Below are 25524 nucleotides of genomic sequence, written 5' to 3' on the forward strand. Positions count from 1 at the left end.
ACACCCTGTTCTGAGCAGCAGGGTAAGGGGGGGGGCAGGAGAAGGGGCAGGGAGGTTCTGGAGGGGGCAGTCAAGAAACAGGGGGGGGCTTTTTGGGGGGAGTGGAGAAAGTTTTGGGCAGTCAGGGTACAGGTAGGGGGTAGGGTCCTGGTGGGCAGTTGGGGGGGGGTCTTAGGAGGGGGCAGTTAGGGGACAAGGAACAGGGAGTCTTAGGTAGGGGGTGGGGTTCTGGAGGGCAGTTAGGAGCAGGGGTCCCAGGAGGGGGCAGTCAGGGGACAAGGAGCGGGGGGGGTAGGGGGCTGGGAGTTCTGGGGGGGAGCTGTCAGGGGGCAGGGGTGGGGAGAGGGATCGGAGCAGTCAGGGGACAGGGAGCAGAGGGGTTTAGATGGGTTGGGAGTTCTGGGGGGGGCTGTCAAGGGGTGGGGAGTGGTTGGATGGGGCGTGGGAGTCCCAGGGGTCTGTCTGGGGGTGGGGGTGTGGATAAAGGTTGGGGCAGTCAGGGGACAAGAGGCAGGGAGGCTTAGATAGTCCTGGGGGGCAGTTAGGGGCAGGGGTCCCAGGAGGGGGTAGTCAGGGGACAAGGAACGGGGGGAGGGTTGGGAGGTCAGGGGGGGCGGGAAGTGGGAGGGGCAGGGGCGGGGCTAGGGCGGGGCTCCTCCCGTCCTCTTTTTTGCTCGCTGAAATATGGTAACCCTAATTATACACGTTTCCATAGCACCCATCAGCTGAGTATCAGTCCAGATCAGTTTATCTTTGCACTGTCTCTACGAAATCATAATACTTAATATGACTTTCGAGCTAGGTAATGCCACTCCCAGTCCTCTCAAATCAAAAGGCACAGCCCAGTAAGTCTTATGGACCAGCTCCTCCGCACAGCCCCACTGAGGTCAGTGCCAAAGTACACCAGCTAAGGAGCCCACCCCAGGATTGGGGTAGGTGTCTGGACAGGGTTCCATTAACTGACACAAATGACGGGGCCAATTTCAGCCCTGCCCGAAGCACATACACTTGGCAGTAACTTCAGCGGGAGTGGCCGTGCTGCCAGTCCTGCCATTGTCCAATGTGATGGGAACACAGACGAAGCTGTGAAACCAAAGTTGGTGGCCGTGCAGAGAGGGTTAAGACTTAGTAGCTGGCTTCAGCTATTCTGATATGAAAACAGATTAGTTGTTTTATTTAATCAATAAGTCCCGCAGAGCTGATTTTTTTACCAGCAATATACTAGCTATCTTCTGCAGTTTCTCTGCTTGCACATGAGCGATCTTTGCCTGCTGTGCTTGTCTGCTCTATCTGTGACATTACCAGCGTCTGATGTTACTGTGTTTACTAGGGCACCAACTCTGCAAACATTCATGTGCTTCACTTTACATATGTGAAGAGCCCCACTGAGCTCCGTGGCACTACGGTACCTGTGCAAAAGGAAGCACGTGCATAATTCAGCGGGAGTTTTGCCTGAGTAGAAGTTGCACAAGGATTTCAGTATTTCTCCTACATAATAATAGTCTTGTGCTCGAGCAATGACACACGGAAGAAACCTCTTCCTCCTACAGCATCTTCCTTATCACTACCTCTCCCCAGCCTATCTTCTCTCACATAAGAGCTTGCCCCCAGCATTCCTTTGTGGGGACTGGCCCTTTAAATTTGGAAGAGTGAGGCAGCTGTACCCCTAAGGGAGCCATTTTGTTACCAGTACTGCTTGCTGTGTCTCCTTCTCTTCCAGCTGGTGAGTACTCTTAACTACTCTTGTGTTTTCCCTTTCTTCTGGGGGAGCTGGCCCATTTTCACAGGACTTGCTCTGTAGCCCCACTAACAGTAAATGTGACTGATTTCTGCTATTTGTTACCCAGCTTGTGACACCTTGACAATACTTTGGAGCAATGCAGAACTTTGCTTCCTAGCTATGGGCTGTTAGTAAGAATTACAATCTGGAGAAAGACACAGCTCATTGATGAGAGATTGGTTTTAGACACATACCCAGTAAAGCAGAGCAGTGCCAATAAACTGAGTCAGGCCGTACAGGGTCAGGTACTTAAACACAGCGAAAGAAGCAACCAGTGCAGCACGACCTTCCCTGTTAGGAAAAAAATTCTGTGGTGACTATAGAACAAGCAATTTTAACAGCTGTAGGACTCTGCCGAAGAAAAGTAGCTCAGTTTGTTTGAATTTTAGTTCACAGTGTTACAAGGAAATTTACTTTGTTTTTGCAGGACCCATTTTTGTATTTATATGGGAGTGTACTCCTGATTTTGCACTAGAGGTTTCAGGGTAAGTGGTGACTCGTGTGACTGCAGGTAACAGAAGTTGCCTAGGGAACAATCCTGCGCACAGTGCTTTGAAATGTAGCAATGTGTAAATAACGTACTAGAGCAGAAAGCCCACGGTGAGATTGCTTTACCTGATCAGCTCGGGCACACACTCTACGTTGGGGATTTGGGAGGTGAAAGGCGAAGCCACCGACGCCTCCTGCTCTGACAATGATATCCCTGCGTGGGCCATTTTCAAAGCCTGAAATACACCAGTGTATGAGCAGGACAAGACATTACTACAGAGTCCATCACCCTGCCCATGTGAACTTGCTCCTCACAGTATGCCCTGTTCATTTTCTGGTGTTTTGTCCAGTCTTGTTTCAAATGTCCTGACCAACTGATCTGCCTCTATTCCAAAGAATAATGTAATCTCATTGTCAGGAGGTTTTTCCTTTCCTTCCTTCTTTTCATCCCATGATTCCTGTTTGTATCCTCTTAAACTCTAATTCCTCTCCTGCTTTGTTTACACCCTTCCAAAATCTGTAGCCTGTTACCTCCCTTCTTAGGGCTTGTCTTCACTCAGGCCTGGTCTACGCTAAGGGGGTCAATCTAAGTTACACAACTTCAGCTACGTGAATAGTGTAGCTGAAGTCAACGTACTTAGATCTACTTACCGCGTGGTGTCTTCACTGCGGTGAGTCGACGGCTGACGCTCTCCCGTCGACTCCGCCTGCACCTCTCGCCCTGGTGGAGTACCGGAGTCGATGGGAGAGTGCTCAGCAGTCGATTGATCGTGTCTAGACTAGACACGATAAATCGACCCCTGCTGGATCGATCGCTGCCCACTGATCCAGCGGGTAATGTAGACAAGCCCATACAGTGCTGCAGTGGCGCAGCTGCACAGGTGAAGCAGCTACTATGCTACACCAGTCAAGGATGGTCTCGATAATACGTAGACCTGCCTTGAGTGCAGGGGACTGGACTAGATGACCTCTCGAGGTCCCTTCCAGTCCTATGATTCCATGCCAACAGGAGAGCTGCTTCCATTGGCATAGTTAATCCACCTCCCTGAGAGGCAGTAGCTCTCCTGTTGACATAGCCCTGTCTGTTCCAGGGGTTAGGTCAGTATAACTACGTCACTCACGGGTGTGGATTTTTCACACCTCTGAGCGACATAGTTATAGCGATACAGATCTGTAGTGTAGACCTGGCTTAAGTAGCCTCTTGGCCAAGGTGTTATATCTTATCTTTTCTCTTCGATCAACCCCTTCCGTCCCCTACTCATTTTTTATTGCTGTCTATGAACTCCCTTGAATTTATTAATACCTTCAAACTTCCTGTTCAGTACCTTTAGAACATGGGAGTGATTTGTGAGCCAAGCTGTGTAAAGCCAGTTAATATATTTTATAGGTAGGGCCCTACCAAATTCACGGCTGTGAAATACATATCATGGACTGCGAAATCTGATCTTCCCTGTGAAATTTGGCTAATGCTAGGGAGACCAGATTTCACAGACTTGGGTGGCCAGAGAATGGCAGTTGCTGGCTGGGAGCCCAGCTCTGAAGGCAGCACCGCCTCCAGCAGCAGCACAGAAGTGAGAGTGGCATAGTTTTTGGGAGGGGAGGTTGTCACTTTGTGGGGTGGACAGGGCTGGTCTTACAGGTTGGTGAGCGGGTGACCACCCCGGGCCTCATGGTCAGGGAGGCCTGTGGTCACCCCTTCCCCCATACACACACAGCCAGCCCCAGGCCCCTTTAACTCCCAAGTGCTGGGCCTGGAGACGGAGAGGTGCAGGGCTGGGGGCGCCCCGGACAGGACTTCCTCTTCCTCTGCACAGGCCGCTCCCGATGCCATCCCGGGAACCTCCCCCAGCTGTGGGAAGCTCTGAGGCTACCAGCTGGAAGTCCAGCTCTGAAGGCAGTGTTGCCGCACCAGCAGCCTCCCTCCGGCTGCCAAGCTCTGAAGACAGCAGCACAGAAGTAAGGATGGCAACACTGTGGTCCCCCTACAATAGCCTTGTGATTCCCCCCACGGTCCTGTTTTGGGTCGGGATTCCCACCGTTACAATACGGTGAAATTTCATATTTAAATATCTGAAACCATGACATTTACAATTTTTAAAGTTCTATGATCGTGAAATTGACCAAAATGGACCGTGAATTTGATAGGGCTCTATTTATAGTTAATGACTAGGCTATTCCACCATGCATCCCAGAAGATTACACTGCCTTTGGAAGTGTAAAACTATAAGAAAGGAACATTCCTATCCAATATTTCTCATCATACCCAATAACTCTAGTTGGGTGCACATTTATATGAAGAATTCCATTAAAGAATGTTCCTAAAAGGGACACATTGAAGGATATATTGATTGTATGTTCTAACAACCTAATTTGGACAGTGCTGTTAGAATGTTTCATGGCAGTAGATTAAGCTACCCTTTTCATGGCACTTGGCAGAATGACAAAAGGGAAGACACCATTTCAGGAGGATGAGGGATTTTTGTTTCTACGTACCCCGCAATCATTGGCTCCATCTCCACACATACCCACATAGTAACTGAGAGGGACAAAGAAAAAAAATTAATAAGTGAACTTTGTACTTAACTGTTTTATCATTTAACATACTCTCTCATATACTCACTTAGGATCTTCAGACATGTCACATCAGGACAAAGAGGTGACTGACTACATTTCACCTACTGCCCTAGTATAGGAGAGTGTGTTGGTGGAGTGAGAGATAGAGAGGTGGCTGTTTTTCTATGGTACTTACTCCAATTTTGTGTTTTGTTTTTAACTTGCTTACGTTTTGACTTTGCCAGATCATTTATGAATATGTCAAACAGCACAGATCCCAGTACAGCTCCTTGGGGGACCCCGCTATTTACCTCTCTCCATTGTGAAAACTGACCTTCCTACCCTTTGGTTCCTATGTTTTAGCTGGTCTCTGATCCATGAGAGAACCTTCCCTCTTATCCCATGACTGCTTACTTTGCTTAAGAGCCTTTGGTGAGGGACTTTGTCAAAGGCTTCCTGAAAGTCCAAATACACTATACCATAGTTTTATCACTGCGTGCAGCTGGAAAGAGGCAGACCCATCACCATGTGACCAGTCAATTCTCTACAGCCAGGTTTGGGAACCTCTGCACTAATATCTAGCACAACATGCTAGAAAGTGTTTTTGAGAGTTCAGTCGTGTGACCCATTACTGTGTAACAAAGGAGACTGCAGTGTTCAGCATTGGGAAACCTACGCTGTCTTTGTCCCTGCTCTGCACTACCTCAACAGTGTATAAGCAGGGTTTTCAATCTCCAAAGTGGTCACTGCATCAGAAGCAATCATTTTACTTTTAAAAAGTTACAAAAAGTATTTCTCTTGCTTCTGCATTGCAGACCGTGTTTACAAACAGTGTGATATCTGGCCCTGGGAAATATCAATTTCCACATTAATGCCTGAATGAGCCAGTTTCAGTCCAGTATCAGGTGCCAGATTTTGATCTACTTTTTGCAGCCTGGGGTAACTCCATTCAGCTCAGCTGGAGCTACTCTGTGGTAAATGAAATTAGGATCTGACCCATGTATTTTTATTTCACCCTGCCATTCATGATTAATGGTGCCTTTTATATATTATAATGTAGAGAGTAGTGGCTAACATTGGTCTAAGGCTAAAGTCACTGCAGTTGTGTATAGGTAGATTAGGTGTGAATTTGGGTGAAAGGGGACCATACACTGCGAGCTCAGAGGGTATATAGAGGTTTTAAGCCTGGAGAAAGGTCGGGGGAGAAAGCGGAGTTCTGTAATCAAAAGTGAAGATGCGCTGTGCTTTACTTCTCTGTGCTGCAGCATCTGTTGTAATTATGTTTAGAAAACATTCTGCTGAACCTACTTCAGTTTTTGAAATTCTTCAATGAGGCTGGATTTCTGCCCAGGAGACATTCTAGCAAAAACAGTCCCATTCACTAGTATCTGTAGAGAGAAGAACGTTGAGGTACTAGATTGAAAAAACAAACCCCAAACATTTTTAGCGCTGTTAGGAAGCCAGTGTCCCTTGTATGATATTTAGCAGCATAAGGGAGAATTCAGCCCTGCGTCATGATTGAATCAGCTGGAATAGCATCTTATTGCTTTTCATCTTTGATCTACCGATGGCATTGGACCAAACCCCGGCTCTGAACCTCCTCCCCACACGTTGGAGTTTTTGGAATCTGAACCTGATGCTTCTCATAAAAAGCTGTACCAAAACCCAGGGTCACAAGATCCACAAACTTCGAAGTGTTTAAAATCCAGTTCCAAAATAAGGGCATGACACCAACACCAAGTCCATTGAAGTCAGTGGGAGTCTTTCCAATGACTTTAATAGACTTTGGATCGGCCTGTAGGAGTTTGCAATGTGATCCCATCTCTGGGTGATCATTTTCCTGCACCATTAAATTAAATTAATGGAGATATCCTATCTCCTAGAACTGGAAGGGACCTTGAAAGGTCATCGAGTCCAGCCCCCTGCCTTCACTAGCAGGACCAAGTACCGATTTTGCCCCAGATCCTTAAGTGGCCCCCTCAAGGATTGAGCTCACAGCCCTGGGTTTAGCAGGCCAATGCTCAAACCACTGAGCTATCATCCCTTTAAATTTAGCTCAACTCTTCAGGATCAAGTAGCATCTCCAGTCTATGTGATCCTTTTATCATTCACCAATAGCACTAGTGACCAGTTTTATTAGTTACTACCTCAGCTCTAGAAATGCTGATTCATGCCTGTGTTTTTCCCTAATTGGACTGCTACAATTAAATGAATTCTGTGCTTCCTCTTATCTGCTTGAGAGACAGATGAATATTCAAAATGCCCTAAATGGGCCGTTTTTATACACTGCTCACGTGAAACCATGATGTTATAGCAGGTTTTCAAACTGCACAACAGACCGTGACAGATTCTCAGCTGGTGTAAATTGGTGTCGCTGCATGAAAGTCAATGGCCCCATAATGAATTCCATCCGCTGAGAATCTGGCTCAGGGATTTTAAAAGAGCACCTCTATGGTCACTGCATGTATCATGGGGTGGGCAGCGGGAGGTGAAGATTTTTGCTTTTAAGTTCAAATGTTCACAGTTTAAATGCAGCCCAGGTTGATAGTGGCCACAAGTCAATGGCTGTGTTGGTGGCTGACAAGAAATGAGTTGATGTTCTTAATTAAATTCTAAAGGAAAGTGGTAATTCCATTGGATAGGTCACCCCACAATTGTCACTCTTATTTGAAGCCTCGGCAGAATGAACACAGACCAGCTAAGAGAGGAGCATTCAGGATAAAGTTGGGGAACGTGGGGGCCATTGCTCGGTCACGGTCTCTTTGTTGAGAATGAGCTGAGTGACTCACACCCGTTTATCAGTACAGAACCTTTGAAATTCAATGTTTTTGTAAAACCAGCTCTTTGTTTCCTTGTGAACTTACTTTTGGCAGCAAACTCTTGAAATGCTTCACTATAACCTGATAGGATTTTCCATTCAAGGCAAAATGGTAATTGTTGCTTTCCCTTTCAGGACTGGTCCTTTCCTCAATATTAACACATGTGTCCTAGAAATCAGACAAGAGCTATTCTTAGACTGGGATCATAATGTCTTAACGTGTGATTAATGAAGGGGACAAATGTAATTGCTCAAACCATGACTGTATTGTGGTTAGTGGCTAAAGAACTGTAATCTAGAAGCCTGGGTTCCACTGTCCACATTGTCACAGACCTTGGAAAAGACATTTAACCACCTTGTGCCTCAGTTTTCCATCAATAAAATGGGGATAATATTTACCTCACCCACCATCCCTTTGTAAAACTTTGTGGCTCTGCTCCATGTGACTACTTAGTTGTGATCTAACACTTGTTAATTACTACATGTTAACCAACGCGATTGTCAATTATGCTATAGAAATTACACTGAAGTTTGTTTCCAGACACAACATATGTTTCTAGTTGTATTTAACCATAGAGCCCTACTGGGTGAATGAGACATGCTATATATCTGCAGAGTACTATTATTATTTACTATTATATTTTATGAGTTGTTCTGAGCTGATGGCTATATTAAATATCACTCCCCCAGCTGATGGAACATTTAAAAAAAATCCTGCATGTTTCCTTCATGTCGCAGCAACTTCAAGCCTATTGGGCAAAGTAGTAAGAAAACCACTTTTTACATATTAAAAGCCTCAATGCTTCATTAAATCCCATCAGTATTTGAAAAGTGACCACGCCCCCCAGTTGTGCTTACAGTGATTGCAGCTGCATTTTGTTTGCTATCTTCCACTAGTTGCCAGGTAATGGATGCTGGGGTGGGTCCTTCTGGTTCACTTGCTTCAATGAGAATCACTTGGCTGGTCTGGGAAATCATTCCGGAATTTTTGGCCACAGTAACGGCTGTCTGAAGGTTGTCACCTGGCAAATCAACAAGTGAGGCAGATTGTGGCTTTTCCCTCTACTGTAACTTTACTAGTGTTACTCAGCTACACACTGTGCCCACCCCAAGTGTTTCTCCCCCAGTTTTTTCTAGAGACCAGAGGGCCCATTCTCCGCTGTTACACCAGGGGTATGCTGCTGTAACTGCTTCATTCAGTGGCACTGCACTAATCTAGAGCTAATGTAACAGGGGCAGCAAGTCCGAGGACCGGATCCTGCGAGCCATCGGCTCATGGAACTCCTGTTGTCCAATGTGGGAGTTCTGTACCTGGAGGGCTACAGGGTCGGGCCCAGAGACGATACCTGTGATCATAACGCTCCTGATGCGGGCAGCGCTGAGTTCTTCCAGCACAGGCTTGGACTCTGCCTTCAGCCGATTTTCCATTATCAGAAGGCCCAGGAACGTCAGGTCAGACTCCACCTCCTCCCTGAGAATGAAGATAAATACACCCAGAGAGATTGTTTTATAGAATCATAGAATATCAGAGTTGGAAGGGACCTCAAGAGGTCATCTAGTCCAACCCCCTGCTCAAAGCAGGACCATTCCCAGTGTTTCGATAGTGTTTGGGGCGGGAGCAGCATTTGTTTGATATAGAATCCACACTAGGATGCACTTTTCTTTCCAGTGAAACGTAACTGATCCTGAATGTGAAGCAAAGCGACTCAATGAGCATTTACGTGTCTACAGCTTTGCACAAGCTGCCATGCCTCCACAACATGGCTGTGTGGACTAAGCAGGAAGCGTAGCCAGGACACACACACACAGAGACACCAGATATCTGCAGGAACAGAAATCTGCTGTACCCCCTGGAAGACAGCATACATGGGGAGGAGACGTGCCTCCTTTCTGCTCCCATCCCCAGCTGCTCGCCATACTGGGCTGGCACATGCCAACACAGAACTAATGCAAAGATGAAGGTCATGGGGGTTAAGTTCAACCCATTTACCAGGAGCATTAGCTTACTTGGCAATGAGCAGTGTAGGGATCATGCTAAATGGCTTAGCTATTCCCGGCTCCCTCTCCTCTGGCAGGTCGTGCAGTGTGGATGTATCCAGCAGTGATAACAGGACATTAGCAAAGCTTACCTCTCTAAGTTGTCCAGTTCTACATCCTTTCCCATGTTTAGTGCTCTGTGTGCCAGTGCAATCACTCTGAAACCTTGGGTCGTGTAAACCTTAAGCTCCTTTACGAAATCAGTTGGGACTGTGTAGAGGAGAAAAGAACATGTGGGCAAGTCTTATGGTTTTAGTGACTTAAAGAACATCTAGTCTTTGGTTCTTTTCTTCTATGGCTTAATCTCTGCATATTACATGCTCATCATTTACCAACACTACATTCTTTCTCAGCAAATGATCAACTGTTTTTAATCCAAAGGCTCTGGAGTGGACAACTAGATTTGAATATTTCAAATAACTGGGCTACAAGTTTGTTTTGTGCTTTAAAAAGTATGTAAAGTACAAGGAGGTCTTGTGGTTAGAGTAGTCCCTGTTCTAACCACAGGGCCTCCTTGCACCTTAAATAAGGCCTACGGAGTCTTGAACCTAGGCCTGCAGAGCAGCTAAGCACCAAACAACACCTGTGCCATCCAGCAATAATTGTAAGCACTACCCATGACCCACTGTGGACACAGACCACAGGAAGTCCCACCTCCAGGGGTCTGAGAGGTAGCAGCCTCGTGGCTCCTGATTGGTAAATCCAAGAGGCATTTCAGGGAGTCTCTAGGCAACAGTGTGGATTTTCTGTAGCTGCCACAGCCATTCCTGCTTTTGAACACCTGGCTTCAACCTCAGCTTGACTTGGACCTCACCTCCTGACACAAATCCTGAAACCTGACTTGGACTCTGATGCTTGGTATAGACCCGGGCATGGAACTTGACTGTGAACTTCTCAGCTACTCTCGGGCTCAGGTTTGACCCTGCTCCAACCCTTGATCCTGACTGCCCTTGCAGGATCCTGACAGTTCGCTTGGCTCACCCTAGCCCCTGGTGAAGTCTACCCTGAGGGAGCATGGAGGCACTGGCCTGCTCCCTGACTGGCATGCCCCAGAGGGTACTGGAGACACCTGAACGGGTTGGCTGCTCCCAGGAGGAGATCCTCACACTGCAAGCCCAAGTGTCGCAGCTCACAACAGAGAACCAAGCTCTGAGCAGGCAATCCACTGAACTCCACGATGAAAACACGGCACAGCCACTGCAGCTAACCAGATGTGATGAGAGCAAGCAGCCCAGCTGTGGATGGGGAATGCGGCACTGTGAGCATGCGCTGCGGCTGTGTAGCCGGACCCAAGATCCCCAGTCCCCCTCCTGGAACATTTTAATGGGGACCGCCAAACATTCAGGGGGGTTATTAACCAATGTCGCCTGCTGCTTCTACTCCACACCCGATCCTACCTCACAGACCAAGTGAAAGTAGGACTCATTATTAGGCTCCTGAAAGGAGATGCCTTGGACTGGACCTCACCCCGGCTTGAACAAGCAAGCCCAATGCTATGAGTGGGATGCCTTCCTCCAGGCATTGTCCACCATATTCGATGATTCCCACCCTGCCCGCTCCGCAGAGGCGGCCCTGCACAAACTCTTTCAGGGGCAGGGGCCGTCGTCATCCTACGCCACCCACTTTCGGCGACTGGTCTCCGGCACCAAATGGAATGAAGCAGCCCCGTTCTGGTGGGCACTACGCCAGGAGATGAAGGATGCCCTAGCTCGTGTGGAGGCCCCAACTAACCTAGATGCCTTCATTGACTTTGTCATACACATTGACAAAAGGGTTCACAAACAATGTGAGGAAAGGAAGGGGTACCCTCTTGTCTCCAACCCAGACCCCGAACCCATGCAGCTGGATGCTGCCATGTGACCCCTGAGGAGAAAGGGCGCTGTCATTGCCACAGGCTGTGTTTTTATTGTGGAGAATCTGGCTATGTTCTCACCAACTACCCATCACAAGCTCTACCCAGTTCGGGAAATGACCACACACCGGGCTGGTAGAGGGAGCTGGCGAGCCCCGAGATATTATTGCCCCCTTCCTCCCCCCAACTCCTCCCTGTGGCAAGCCCTAGGCATGCTGAGTGTTCCCCACATCTTAAAGTCCAGGTCTGCCTCTGTGTCCCAGGGGAGCCTTACCGAATTCCCCCATAGTGGGAACTGGTGGATTCTGGGGCAGTGGACAGCTCCATCAATGCCAATACGGCCCAAGCCTTGGGTATTCCAGTTCCACCAAAGGCCATCCCTAACCTAGTGGAAACTATAGATGGCTCACGCTTGTCATTGGGGCCAGTGACATGGGAGAAGTGCCTCTGGAAGTTGTCATTCAGGACCATCGAGAAGTCCTTCAGTTCAGGACAGTCTGCTTGCCACACTTCCCTATTATCTTCAGCAGTTTGTGGCCAATGACTCATGATCCATACATCCTTTGGCGTGAGCACCAGGTTAGCTTTCACTCCAAGTTCTGCCAGTAAGTCTGCCTATGCACACTGCCCGATGGACCCAGAACCAAAATGCACCCCCTCCAGGCCCTAGCTGTTGGTTAGGTGGAACCATCAACAGAGCTGACCTCAGCACTGTTCCTCAAGTACAGTGACTATGGTGATGTCTTGAAGAAGAATGCTGACATCCTACCATCACACCAAGATTATGACTGCCCGATTGAGCTGCAACCAGGAGCCAAGGTGCCATTCGGCCATATCTACACAATGTGTGATCCGAGGATGAATCGGAAAACAGCTTTTTGAACCCTGTGCGGCCAATAGGAAAACCTGGTAATGCTGTTTGGCCTTACAAACACCTCTGCAATGTTCCAGCACTTCATGAACAAGGTCTTCCATGACATCCTAAACCAGAACATCACGGTCTACCTAGATGATAGCCTCATCTTTTCTGAGGATCCCAAGCAACACACCTAGCACGTGGTCTGTATCCAGAGGCAGTAAAACATTCCAACCTGTCAGCTTTCTAGAAGCACACACTTTACTGAACTCACCTAGCATTGATGATTTAAAATGAAAGCAGAACAACGTTCTTGGTTTCTTTGTGTTGTTAAGGTGAAGGATAACTTAGGGCCTCACTCCCCCTCCCTTTATAGTTCAGTGAACCTTTGAAAGGTATTCTTCTGAAGGGTCCCCAGATAAAGTTCATTAGTTCATGCTGATTAAAGGAATTATCAGGTCTGGAAGATGCTGTTTCCTCCCCCACTGGTAGTTGCTGAAGTGACCCAGGCAGCCTTCTAGATCACTGCACCAAGCAGTACCATTGTTGATTTTTCACACCCCTGAGCGGCACAGTTATACCGATACAGGTCTGTAGCATAGACCTGGCCTTAGCAAAGACACAGCATGGAGTTCCTTTCCACACAAACTGCCTGTTGCCTTGCTCCCAGCTGGTAATGCTTCTCAAAGTGGGGACAGGATTAAAAAAAGGAGCAGACACCCCAAGACACTCCCCTCTCTTTTCCTGCTGATCATGTTCACTGCAGCTCAAGCGACGAAGCATTTGTTGGACTCTGGTTGAAGGGGTCCTGACCTGAGAAGTTTGGTCAGTAAGACAGCTGAACACATGTGATGAAAAAGCTTTGCTTTGAATTTAACAGTTTGTTAAGTTAGGTACTAGTACTGTTTTATCTTTATTTTTCTTGTAACCATTTCTGACTTTTATGTCTCATTACTTGTATACGCTTAAAATCTCTGTTTGTAGTTAATAAACTTGTTTGTTTTAATCCAGTGTGTTTAAACTGAAGCGTCTGGAAAACGCCATTTGGGGTGCATATTATTTTTTTTTAAAGAAATAATGGACTTAATATAACTTGTATTGTCCAGGAGAGGAGTGGGCAGTACAAAACATACATTTCTAGGGAGAATCTGGGACTGGGGGTGTGTTGGATCACTCTGCAGTACAATCCAGGCTGCTGAGAGCCAGAGTGTGGCTGGCAGGCTGCAGTTGGGCACAGACACTCAGGGTGCAGCGTGCATACAGTTTATGAGCAGCCCGGGGGAGAGCTACTTTAGCAAGGCATTGAAAGGCACCCAAGGTTGCAGGGCAGGAGTGACACAGCCCGCCTACTCCCCCAGGGTCCTGGATTGTATTCTGGTATGCCGCAGTAAAACCCACCTGTGATCTTACTTCTAATTAGCAGCCTCCTCATAAAATATCTCCCCTGCTTAATTGGGCCTGTCTGGCCTAATTCAACCCTGTCAGGGCCAGTGTGGGGAGAACCCCGCATCACATAGGCCATCCTTGCAAGCCCAGGCCAAAAGAGGGTGCCCCTAGAAAGGGGGTAATGTAAGGTCTAGCAGGTCTTGAACCCGAGCATGCAGAGCTGCCAGGCATGCAACACTTCCAGTGGCTGCTGTAATTAGCTTGTGCTCCACTACCCACAACCTGCTCTGGCCAAAGTCCACACCAAGTCTCTCCTCAAAGAGACAGGCAGCAGCCCCATGGCTCCTGATTGGCACCCCAACCCTATATAAACCCACAGGGCATTCTGGGAAGTGTTCAGGCAACAGTGTGGATCTTCTATGCCACCATGACCACGTCTGCCCTGGAATGCCTGGCTTTGACCTTGCCTTGATGTGGGTCTCGCCTCCTGCCCTGGACCCTGACTTGGACTCTGGTCCTTGGTATTGGCCCCAGCCTGGAACTTGGCTATGAACTTCTCCACTACTCAACCTCAGGTTTGACCCTGCTCTGACCCTTTCAAGTCTGAGTTCTTCCACTTAAATGTTGTGTAACTTTTTTGGGTGAATCACTTAATATTTCTATGCCTCAGTGGGAGCTTTCTTTGATGGCAAGCTGCTGGCTTTGTGAATGGGCTGGGTTGGGCCCGGGGCACGGCAGAGATGTGAGAGGCTTCTGTTACTGCTATAATTTACACTGGGGAAGGCCCAGGACCAAGAGAGGCACCAAGGTGAATTAAAGCTACTTTTGCCTCTTGTCCCTCCCTCAGTTGTGCTGAGTGTGAGTGGGAAGTAGCTCAGGGTCAAGCCTGCAATTGGCTCTGATCATGCCATCCAGAGATTCTAAAGGCAAATGTCACTTTAGGATAGACTACCTATTTAACCTGGAAAAAAGCAGTGTTTCATAGTGTAGCTGCATTGTATAGTGCCTAATTATGTATTGTCCCGTGAATCAACACCTAAACTAAAATGGCTGGATAAGAGGAGAAGTTCAGAAACTTGCGAATCAGTTTAAGATGCTTTTCTTGTTTGGGTTGATAGAACTGTGTGACACTCGTTTCAGAGATTTATGTAATTAGGCTTGTGATGGCTAAGCTGCACCCTCCCATCATTCCCCCAAATCTCCCAGAGTGGCTCAGCAAAGCCATTTTCACCTGGTTTCTCTTCAGTGCCATTCAAAAGCACAAAGCAATACATTGGTCCCATTGATTTAGGTGGTGTTGGTCCTGCTTTGAGCAGGGGGTTGGACTAGATGACCTCTTGAGGGCTCTACCAACCATGATATTCTATGATCCCAGGTTTGCTCAGAATCTTCACAAAACTTGGATAACATTTCAGTGACTCTGAGCTGAGTTTCAAGTTGTTATTTGAATAATTTAATTTATTTACATTATTTACATTCACGTAGCTCCTCTCCCATGACTCAGATTGAAAGCTTCTGTGAGACAGGTCAACCTTACAGCACTGAATGTACACATATGGAAACTGTACTTGTGCTCTGACCTCTTTTGTTAATCAAAGATATGCATGCCACTGCCTATGCAATTACCATGACTACTTATCTAAATCAGGTATTTGGACATGCTAACATCCAGTTATGGGCCCAATCCTCCACTATGTAAGTCAATGAAACTCAGCTAGTGTAAATCATCGTAGCATCTGACTTTACATCAAATCAGCTATTGGACCATGCGAGTACGGCCATGGTAGCTGTATCAATGAGATTTTACAGGTGCACAGTAACTCTCAAGGGCAATTCACTTTTGGACCTAGCATAAATAAAGATATATACATTTATACACATATATACATTTCCATACCAGTTTCTGGTCTGCAAAAGCTGGTCACCATTTCTGGTGCTCCCTTCATATACAGATCATACTGGTCCTTCCCAATCTGCTGGGTAATGACAGACATCCTCTGCAGCCCGGAGGAAAATGGGAACTGATGTAGGATTGCTATCCCGTCCACTGGAGCCTGAGGAAAAGTCAGTAAGGTAGGACGTTAATTAGATACTCAATTCATTTTGCAAACAGAAAATCTATCCTTTGGCTAGCTTGGGCCTTGTTTCCTATTGTGAGTTCTCTCTGGAGTTGAGTTAATTCGCCTGAGGGCATTTCACTTCCTACCTTTTGGGATCATGGGATCACAGGGACCAGACACAAATTGCACAACTGGATCATCTCATCTATTTCCATACACCTTCCCCTAGAAAATTCAGGACTGTTCCCTATAGCACATTCTTCAGTGCTCAGTCCTGACTAGCTTTTAAATTGTCTCTGAAGATGGGGCTTCCTACCACTGCTTCCTGTGGCAAACTATTGCACAGCTTACAGACCTCAGTGGGTTTTCCCCCACAATATTCAGCCTATGCTTTCCATCCTGTTTTGTGCTTTGTTCTAATCTGTCTTTCATTAGCCATTTTGCATTTATTTATGTGAAATCCTTTGAGGGCTAAGGGAGAAACGCTTGGAGTGAAGTAATACTTGTAGTATTCTTTTTTAAATTTTTTTCAGTATGTTACAATGCACATGTCTCTTCCTATAGATTAGTTCAGTCTGGTAACCAGGGTATTTGATCCAGTTCAGGTGATTTGTTAAGATCCAGTTTTGTCAACTGTTCCCTGCACAGGTTTCACTTTGAATAGCCTAGAAAAGCATGTTTGCTTTGTCGGTAATGTTAGAGTCCTCCTCTAGGAGGCATCTGTCTTTACTTCTTAGAATGTCTATTTTTCATCTCTAAGAGTCTTTCCAAGTGTGTGAAAGAAACATGCAGGAAAACTTTGCTGCTACCAGTATAGCAAATAGACAACAGTGGTGTGAGATGAGAAAAACTATCTTCTGCTCTCTCTCTCTCTCCTTCTGATCGTTTATTTTATTCCCTCTTACATTTTTAGTTTTTGCGAACGTTGTTTTTCCTCTGTCCCTTCCTTTAGATCTGTTTCCCTCCCCTCCCCCCAGTATATTTCTCTCTCAGGGAAATGCCGCTTTGCTGCATTCACAGGAACTGGTTAAAACGGATTCTCCCCTGCCTGTACATCCCCAAACGGCCAGTTTAGTGTGCCTGCCTGACTTCCTCCAATTTAACACAGGGACAAGTTTTCAAAGGGACACTGATGGGGTGGACTAGGCCCAAAGGACCCTTGCTGGAGGCCTCGGAATCCTGCCATACCCATCCCAGGAAAGGAGCAGTGGAGAGGTCCTCCAAGTGGCCTAGAATGGCTACAGGGGAAGCAGCCAATCAGAGAGGCTGCAGGGAGCAGCCAATGAGGGCCCAGCAGGCTCATATAAAAGGAGCTTCAGGGAGTGAGTGCACTCTGCTTGCAGGGACTGAGTAAGCAGGAGGTGCCCCTAGCTGGTTGCAAGGGCTAAGGCAGGTAGCTGCTGGTAGGGACTGGGGGAAGTGAGGGAATAGCTTCTGGCTGGCTGCCAGGACTCACTTAAGAAAGGCCCAGGGCAGGGACTGTGTATGGAACTGTTACCCCTCCAGAAGGGGGCTGACTAGACTGACCCAGCTGGAGAGCTGGGGTCAGAGGACTAAAGGCCAGGCGAAGAGTTCCAGGGAGGAAGCCCTGGGCATGCTGCTCCACTCCAGAGCAGGAACTTCACATGTAAGCTGGCCAACTAGGGTATTGAGATAGGCCCTGTTGGTCAGACTGAGGACCGGCACCTGGGGAGGGCTACAGAGATGTTGGTGCCCAGGGAGGGCTACAGGGCATTACTGAGGACTTTGAGATAGGCCCGGCTGGAAGTGTACCCTGGAAGGGGGGACAGTGTAGATGGCTCAGTCAGAGGAGTGAGTCACTGAAGACCCGCCGAGAGATCCATCAGTCAGAGGGGGGCACTCACGAGAGGTGGGTGCTGCCCCGCTGAAAAGAAGTGAGAGATTGCAGGCACTGTTGGTCAGAGAAGGGGGCACTCGTGAGAGGCAGGTGCTGACCCCGTTACGGGGACGCCTTTCATAAGATGCAAAAATAGCATAAAAGAACGGTTGAGGCAATTTACAGCCGCCAGCCAATTCTCAACATTGGAGAGGTTAATGAATGTTACTTCTACTAGGAGGTACATACACACCGTATTCTTTCTGATAAAAACGCAGAACTCACATTTCTAGCGTTCGGTCCTGGTTTAACGATTACACTTGTATCTGGTACTCCAGCCTTACTATGAGCTGCACTGGAATCTTCCATTTCCTTGAGGGGGGAAATTACACCAATAATAAAATTAGGACATTAACCAGAAAGCATTTAAATATTCAACCTACATCTGTGGCCACAGGTATACTTAAGGATGTGCAAAAGTTCCCGTCTTCGGGGGGTTAAACTTTGTGCTCAAGTTTTCACCATTTCATTTTGGTTTCTTTGCACTTCTGAAATTTGACTTTGCAACATTTCACAAGCGAGGTTTTTTGTTTTTGTTTTGTTTTTTGTTTTTTTGCTGTGAGAATGCAAAAAACCAAAAGCCAACCAACCAGAAAACAAACCTTTCACTCAAAATGTCATGCTCACAAAACTTCCAGCAGAAGCTGGATATCTCAGCTCCCCTGGGCTGATCCCATGGGTGCTCATACATGACATCCATGCTTTCATATGTCTGTCACCAGTGTAAATACAAAGGGTGATGGAATACAGGTAAATTTAATATCCATGAGTTTTACAAGATGTTGAAGCTAGACTCATTTAGACAATGAACCGATTGGTTATGTCATAATCCCTTGTTTAAAACAGGTTAGGTACGTCTCTGGGAAGAGTAGTACTGGTGCCTTCCTGCTTCAGTCAGCGCATTTGGCTAGATATGCTGGGAGGCGCCTGCCAGCCACAATCTGGGGTGTCTACGATTACATGAGATCACATTTTTCATCGGCTCAGGCTGTGAACACCTGCTCTCTGTTGGTAAGTCCCCAAAGTGTAATGCCCACTTCTCCTGAGCGCTAAACAACAATGTAACACGCTTGTATAAAAAGCACAGGTGCATCTGGAAGGCAGTGTTTAGAAAAGGGCCTTTAATGTGTCCTCACCCATGTTAGGTCAACATTCTCCTCTCCATTATGCACAGTATCTCCATCATATACTGCACTGCACAGGCACACGTCAGCCATGCTGCTATTGCTTGGGGGAGGAGGGGGCAGAAAGGACCATGAAGCAAGAGTGATGGGGCTCTGTGGGACTGAGGATTGTTACCGTTCTGAGGTAAGTACTTCTGACCCTTTCACAGCCTATTTGAGGGCACCCTAATTGGGTTTCAGGCCTGTACCCACCATCTCTCTCTGTGCAGGAACCTGCATCCCCCTCCCTCCAGACCAGGGATTTAGGCTGCCATTTTCTCCTACAACTCACTGGTCACCTGAACAAGTCTGAGTTTTGTTTAGCATCTGCCAACCTTCTCTCTCTCGGCCACTATGACAGGGCTAACCAATGACCAGCCAGCCATCATACAGCGGAGTATCTATTTAGAACCAAAGCATTAGAGAGAAAACATAACTTGAAAACTATACCCAGGTGATGTGAATGCCTCATCTTCCACATGAGACCCTGGTAGGTTTGAACGTCCCTCAAACCCTTTCTGTAGAGTCTGTGCCTCTTATCAGTTCTTGGAGGAGTGAGAGTGACCCTTCTCCCATAGCAGGCTGCCCACTTTATACAATTCTCAGTTCTTTGTCTGCTGGTCACAACCACTGTATGCAATTTCCCCAGGGGATGGTACTCCTATAGACTTGTTTACCTGCCTAGGGATTTGCACTAATTACCCTCTAGTGATTTTTAGTTCCTGATACGTGAAGCATGAATAGACTAACCATCCCCAAAGACATTGCATTGCTTGTCCTGTTCCGAAAAAGAAATTAACATTTTCGCACCCGGCAGGTAACAAGATGAGATAGGAAACTGAGTCACAGTCTTTCATAAAAATAAATCAGATGTTTCCCAGGTCTCCATCTCTCCTTATTTTAAAAGTGGACGCAGCAAGGATACTAGACCAGTATCCTAGGGAAGGCCATAAGCTTGTGACCTGGATGACACATCTGCAAGTTGTCTCTTATTTCAAATGGCCTCTATTCATATCAAACATTTTCCTAACAAGCTGGCACACTCTATTCATTAAACAGTACAAGCTGTTTGACAACCATTCCATATTTTTTTCTTAGTACCTACTGGAGGGAGATGCAGTGGGAGAGCGCTCACATATCTGTCGCCCATGGCTAAGGGGGGGTATCATAGGCTGGGGGAGGCTGTGCCTCCCCAAACAGCCTGGTGTGGTCCCACCCACACTCTGCCCCCAGACCACCCCTGCAGTTCCCAACACTCTGCCCTGGCCCATGCTGGCTGGGGCTGGGGCTGGCCAGTCTGCCACAGGGACTCGGGACGTGCTGCCTGGCCAACTGGTGCTCCAGGGCTTCAGGTGCTGGGGGCTCTGTGGCTGCGCCACCCAGCCATGGTGGGGGTGCTCTGGGCTTCTGAGGGGGAGCAAAAAGGGAGACGGAGGAGGGTCCAGGGGCTAGCCTCCCCCAACGGCCAGGTCACCGGCCGTCCATGCTTTAGCCCTTAATCCAACCTTAATCTCAGCCTGGTGCCCTTTCCCACAGCTGCCACTCTCCCAAGCATCTCCTCTTTAAGTCCCAGGGGAGAGTGGCTGTCTACATAGCTGGAGTCTCTAGCCAGGCCTCCAGAAGGACAGGGCAGCGTATCTCTTTGCTGATGGGATAAAATTCTCCCCCCCGCTCCCTCCCGACTGCATCCATGCAGAACTAGCTGGTTGCTTCCCCTCTTGTCCTACAGCAGGCTCTCACTGCAGGAAGTGAAGCCACTTGTAGGAGCCATGGCCTCACTACTAGTGAGGAGAGGGCCGGCAGTTCACTACCTCCCTGGAATCTGGTTTCAAATCACATACAGGGAGATGAAAGAAGTCTTTCTTTCAAACCCACTGACTGATCAGGAGTGTGTTAGGTAGGTACCCTTAGGGAAGGTAATTGCTAGAACTCCAGAGGCAGATGCAGTGCTGTGGCAATGCCTCCGAATTTAGTAAAAATAGCCGGAGTTCACTAGTCTTTGGCAGAACTGCAGGCAGAATGCTATGAAATTATTTATGGCCAGGACCAGGGACTCGTTTAGTGCTCCAGGCACTGGCACTTGTTCACCTTAGCCTCTAAGGATAGAACCAGAAGCAATGGGTTTAAACTGCAGCAAGGGAGGTCTAGGTTGGACATTAGGAAAAAGTTCCTAACTGTCAGGGTGGTTAAACACTGGAATAAATTGCCTAGGGAGGTTGTGGCATCTCCGTCTCTGGAGATATTTAAGAGTAGGTTAGATAAATGTCTATCAGGGATGGTCTAGACAGTATTTGGTCCTGCCATGCGGGCAGGGGACTGGACTCGATGACCTCTCGAGGTCCCTTCCAGTCCTAGAATCTATGAATCTATGAATTTCACTAGCTATTACATATTGCTGCCACTGGGCTATGCAGTTGCTTGCCTGATGATTAGGGGAATGCCATCAAGGATTTGCATACTGTGTACATGCAGTTAGAATAATAGTCACGTTACCCAGCAAGTGCCCTCAAACATTTTCCTGTCCAGTGGGTCTCCCTGTATCTTCTCATCCAGAACTATGAGTGAATGACAGCTCGCCATGGCTCCACACAGCAGTCCCCAAGGCAAAGGAGTACCAGAGGCAAAGCTGTGGACGTTCTGGAAACTGATTTAAAACAGAGGGTTAGTGTCCAATTTTTTTACAAATAGAAATGTTTAGATTCACTGGGACAGATCCCCGACTGGTGTAAACAGGTTCCTCTCGGCTGACTTCAGTGGAGCTAGCCTGTGAGAAGCCGCTGAGGATTCAGGCCCCAGGCCATTTCATAGACAGGCCTAATCTGCTCAATGAGCCAAAGGTAGCGTAAACATAATTAGTATGGAACTTTACATTTCAGCTTCATACTGTGTGATTACTGGAAAGAGAATCGCTGAGGGAATCGGCTATGAATACTACAGTTAACACAGGCGCTTTAGAGCCCTGCTTGACAGCTCCTGTAATTGTTTATTAAAAGAGAGATCTTGGAAACTTAAGACACAAACTGAAAAGAGTGATGACACTTCCTGTAGTCCCCTACATCTCACTGAGCGAGACAAGGTAGGTGAGGTTCTATCTTTTACTGGACCAATGAAAGATAGATATTACCTCCCCTACCTTGTCTCGCTCATATCCTGGGAACAACACTGCAAACATCCCACTGAACAGTTTCCTGTTGGGAGCCCAGCAGAGTGTTGGTGAAGTGTCGAAGTGACACGCTTGACTTCGCTGGGCCTGATTCTCCACTGCCCCGCACTACGAGTTATTCTTTACCTCTGTGTCAACAGCCGTGAAAGGCCCCTGCGGGTGTCAGTGGAGAATTCTGACTTGTTAACATTTTACATCCACCTAGCACAAGCGTAAATGATGACACAAGGTGCAATGCAGAGAATTACGTCCAACCCCTTCATTTATACTAGTGGCCTTAACATCTGAGGACCTGAGACACCTCTCACTTGCACCTGCATTACTCCACTGGGGTAAGTCAGAAGAGACTCAGGCCCTGAACAATGCAGTGTAATGCAGCATTCCCGGAATATGCTCTCTCCTCTGCCTGAGGCAGAAACGGAGCATAAACCAGTTTGGGCTGAGTGAAGTCTTTGCAATTGCATCCTGGATTATTTCTCCCCCACTATAATCTTGATTCTTCTCTCTTTCCTATGGCTCTAGGACACACAACTATTACCCAGCCTAGCACTGTCTGTTTTCTTAGAATGCATCTGATTCATGGCATGTTGAACTAACAGGAGGCCCATTAAGTTTTAGGTGAGCATGGTAAAGAGAAGCTATAATTTATTTATCCTCCTTTACTACTAAATCAGAAGTGGCAAAAGGCAACCCCTGTGAAGTTCAGCAATGTTGAATGTGGGAATATGAGATCACGAAGCAGCATTGCACTGAGAGTCCTGTAGTCTCTGTGAGCCACCAGAATCTGTTCCATTTCAGGCAACTTAGATCTAGCCCTTGGGCTCTTATTGCCATTTGGCAAATCAATGAACTAATGCTTATAAAGCATTTTAAAGTAGTTAAATGCTGTATAAGCATTCTTGCTGTTCTTTATCTTCTTTCAAAGTACAAAAGGACGTTTCACATGCGGAGTGACGTTCCTTTACTGAAACTGCACAGGTTTCAGAGTGGTAACAGTGTTAGTCTTAGTGTTAGTGCAAGCCATTACTTGCATCTGAAGAAGTGAGGTTCTTACCCATGAAAGCTTATGCTCCCAATACTTCTGTTAGTCTTAACGGTGCCACAAGACCCTCTGTTGCTTTTTAGTGTTAGTCTGTATCAGCAAAAACAACAAGGAGTCCTTGTGGCACTCTTTTGTAGTGCTAACGAGGCCAGTGAAATCAAGGTGGATGTTGCACGTTTCCAACAATTGACAAGAAGGTGTGAGTATCAGCTGACCCAGAAGTCACTTACTACAAGACAGGCCCAACAAAGGAAGTAACAGAACACCATTAGCCTTCACCTACAGCCCCCAACTAAAACCTCTCCAGGCATCATCAAGGATTTACAACCTATCCTGAAGGACAATCTCTCTCTCACAGACCTTGGGAGACAGGCCAGTTCTCGCTTACAGACAACCCCCACCCTGAAGCAAATACTCGCCAACAGCTACACACCACACAACAAAAACATTAACCCAGGAACCAATCCCTGCAACAAACCCCGTTGCTAACTCTGTCCACAGAGCTATTCAAGGGACACCATCATAGGACCTAACCACAAACTGGACACCATCAAATTAGGCCTGAATAAAGAGCTAACCATCATAGGACCTAACCACATCAGCCACACCATCAGGGGCTCGTTCACCTGCACATTTACGAATGTGATATATGCCATCATGTGCCAGCAATGCCCCTCTGCCATGTACATTGGCCAAACCGGACAGACTCTACGCAAAAGAATAAATGGACACAAATCAGACATCAAGAATTGTAACATTCAAAAACCAGTAGGAGAACATTTCAGTCTCCCTGGACACTCAATAACAGACTTAAAAGTGGCCATTCTTCAACAAAAAAACTTCAAAAACAGACTTCAATGAGAAACTGCAGAACTGGAATTAATTTGCAAACTGGACACCATCAAATTAGGCCTGAATAAAGACTGGGAGTGGATGGGTCACTATAAAATGTAATTTTCCCTCTCTTAATATTCACCCCTTCTTATCAACTGTTGAGAATGAATAGGCCACTTCCACCTTGATTGCATTGGGCTCGTTAGCACTGACCCCCCACTTGGTAAGGCCACTCCCATCTTTTCATGTGCTGTAATATTTATACTGCTTACTGTATTTTCCACTCCGTGCATCTGATGAAGTGGGCTGTAGCCCACAAAAGCTTACGCCCAAATAAATGTGTTAGTCTCTAAGGTGCCACAAGGACTCCTCATTGTTTTTGCTGAAACTGCATAGTGACACCCAGCCTAGCCCTCAGCAAGTCTCTTTGTAGGATGTTGTTTAAGGAGGAGTGGAGTAATGATGCAGATTTACTAATTAGATCAGTGCAGACAGAATTAGCCCAAACTGGTATGTTGGCAAGTCATCAGCATGGGTTCTTGCTGAGCAAAGTCTGAACATGACATTTAGGTAGGGCAGGAAGGTGGCATTGCACCATTCCCTGTGCTCATAGGCCCAGCCCCACCAATGTTTGAGTCAAGGTGAAACTACAATTTTGCTGAGGAAGGGCCCAGGTTAACCGCCCAACTGCCCCAAAATGTTTGCTATTGCGATCTGGAGCATAGGATTGCAAAGCCACTCAAATTTGGCTCAGCCACTCCTCAGTCATGCCAGACCTACCTGTGGTCTACACCTCCCAGACCACTAAATATAGGGGCTCTGCTCCTGGGCCGCCTCTGAAATTTGCCCACTCCCCACCCATGGAAATCTGAAATGATGCCCCTGTTGGCACCTTATAGAATTTCCTAGTTACATAAATGCCGATTTTATTTGCTGGTAATCTCTTTCATTGTGGGTGAAAGAGACACCCGGTGGCCAGAACCTGAAGAAGAGCTGTGTGTAAGCTCAAAAGCTTGTCTCTCTCACTAACAGAAGTTGCTCCAATAAAAGGTATCCCCTCCCCCACCTCGTCTCTCTCATATCCTGGGACCAGCACGGCTACAGCAACACTGAATACAAATTTATTTGCACGTGTCGCTCATTTTGTTCCCCATGTCACATGAACAGACATGGAACTGCACAGTTAACTCAAGTGAAATAATCATGACATTATTCAGGGCTATTTTCCCTTTTGTGGTTTTTGAGCTTTCTGCCAAACAAAATGTCCTGTCTGGTGAGAATTGTACATGGAACCTCTGTTGGTTAATGGCCAGGAGCCAGATAGAGATTGTATTGCTAAATGCAGGAAAGTCTTACCAAATAATGGTTTATTGGGCGGCACTTGTTAAATAATCTTATCTAATGTGCATCAGGTAGTAATTATCTCTCTGTCCTGTGGGAAACTCTTAGGGCTTGTCTCCACTGGCACTTTACAGCGCTGCAACTTTCTCACTCACTCTATCACTCATCATGATACAATCTTCTCCTCTGTGCTGAAGTACCCGATATGTTGGCAACCACTGCTAAAGTCTGGGATGTTGATATAATGCATATG

The 25524-nt window shown here is 47.1% G+C and overlaps 1 protein-coding gene across 2 annotated transcripts in view; it reads right to left on the minus strand.

The window, feature by feature from the left end:
* ATP13A5 (ATPase 13A5) overlaps positions 1-25524 on the minus strand; it is a 58761-nt gene that overhangs the window by 10966 nt on the left and 22271 nt on the right. For both annotated transcript variants that reach the window (XM_054040660.1, XM_054040659.1), the window contains 11 exons: positions 21385-21535; positions 17954-18040; positions 15669-15825; positions 9770-9887; positions 8987-9111; positions 8499-8662; positions 7687-7809; positions 6131-6210; positions 4763-4805; positions 2396-2505; positions 1975-2071 (listed from right to left, as the gene is read on the minus strand). In XM_054040660.1, the coding sequence (XP_053896635.1) occupies positions 1975-2071; positions 2396-2505; positions 4763-4805; positions 6131-6210; positions 7687-7809; positions 8499-8662; positions 8987-9111; positions 9770-9887; positions 15669-15825; positions 17954-18040; positions 21385-21535 (1255 nt within the window). The remainder of the gene's footprint in view (positions 1-1974; positions 2072-2395; positions 2506-4762; positions 4806-6130; positions 6211-7686; positions 7810-8498; positions 8663-8986; positions 9112-9769; positions 9888-15668; positions 15826-17953; positions 18041-21384; positions 21536-25524) is intronic.

This window comes from Malaclemys terrapin, chromosome 9 (assembly GCF_027887155.1).
Source record: "Malaclemys terrapin pileata isolate rMalTer1 chromosome 9, rMalTer1.hap1, whole genome shotgun sequence".
NCBI lineage: Eukaryota > Metazoa > Chordata > Testudines > Emydidae > Malaclemys > Malaclemys terrapin.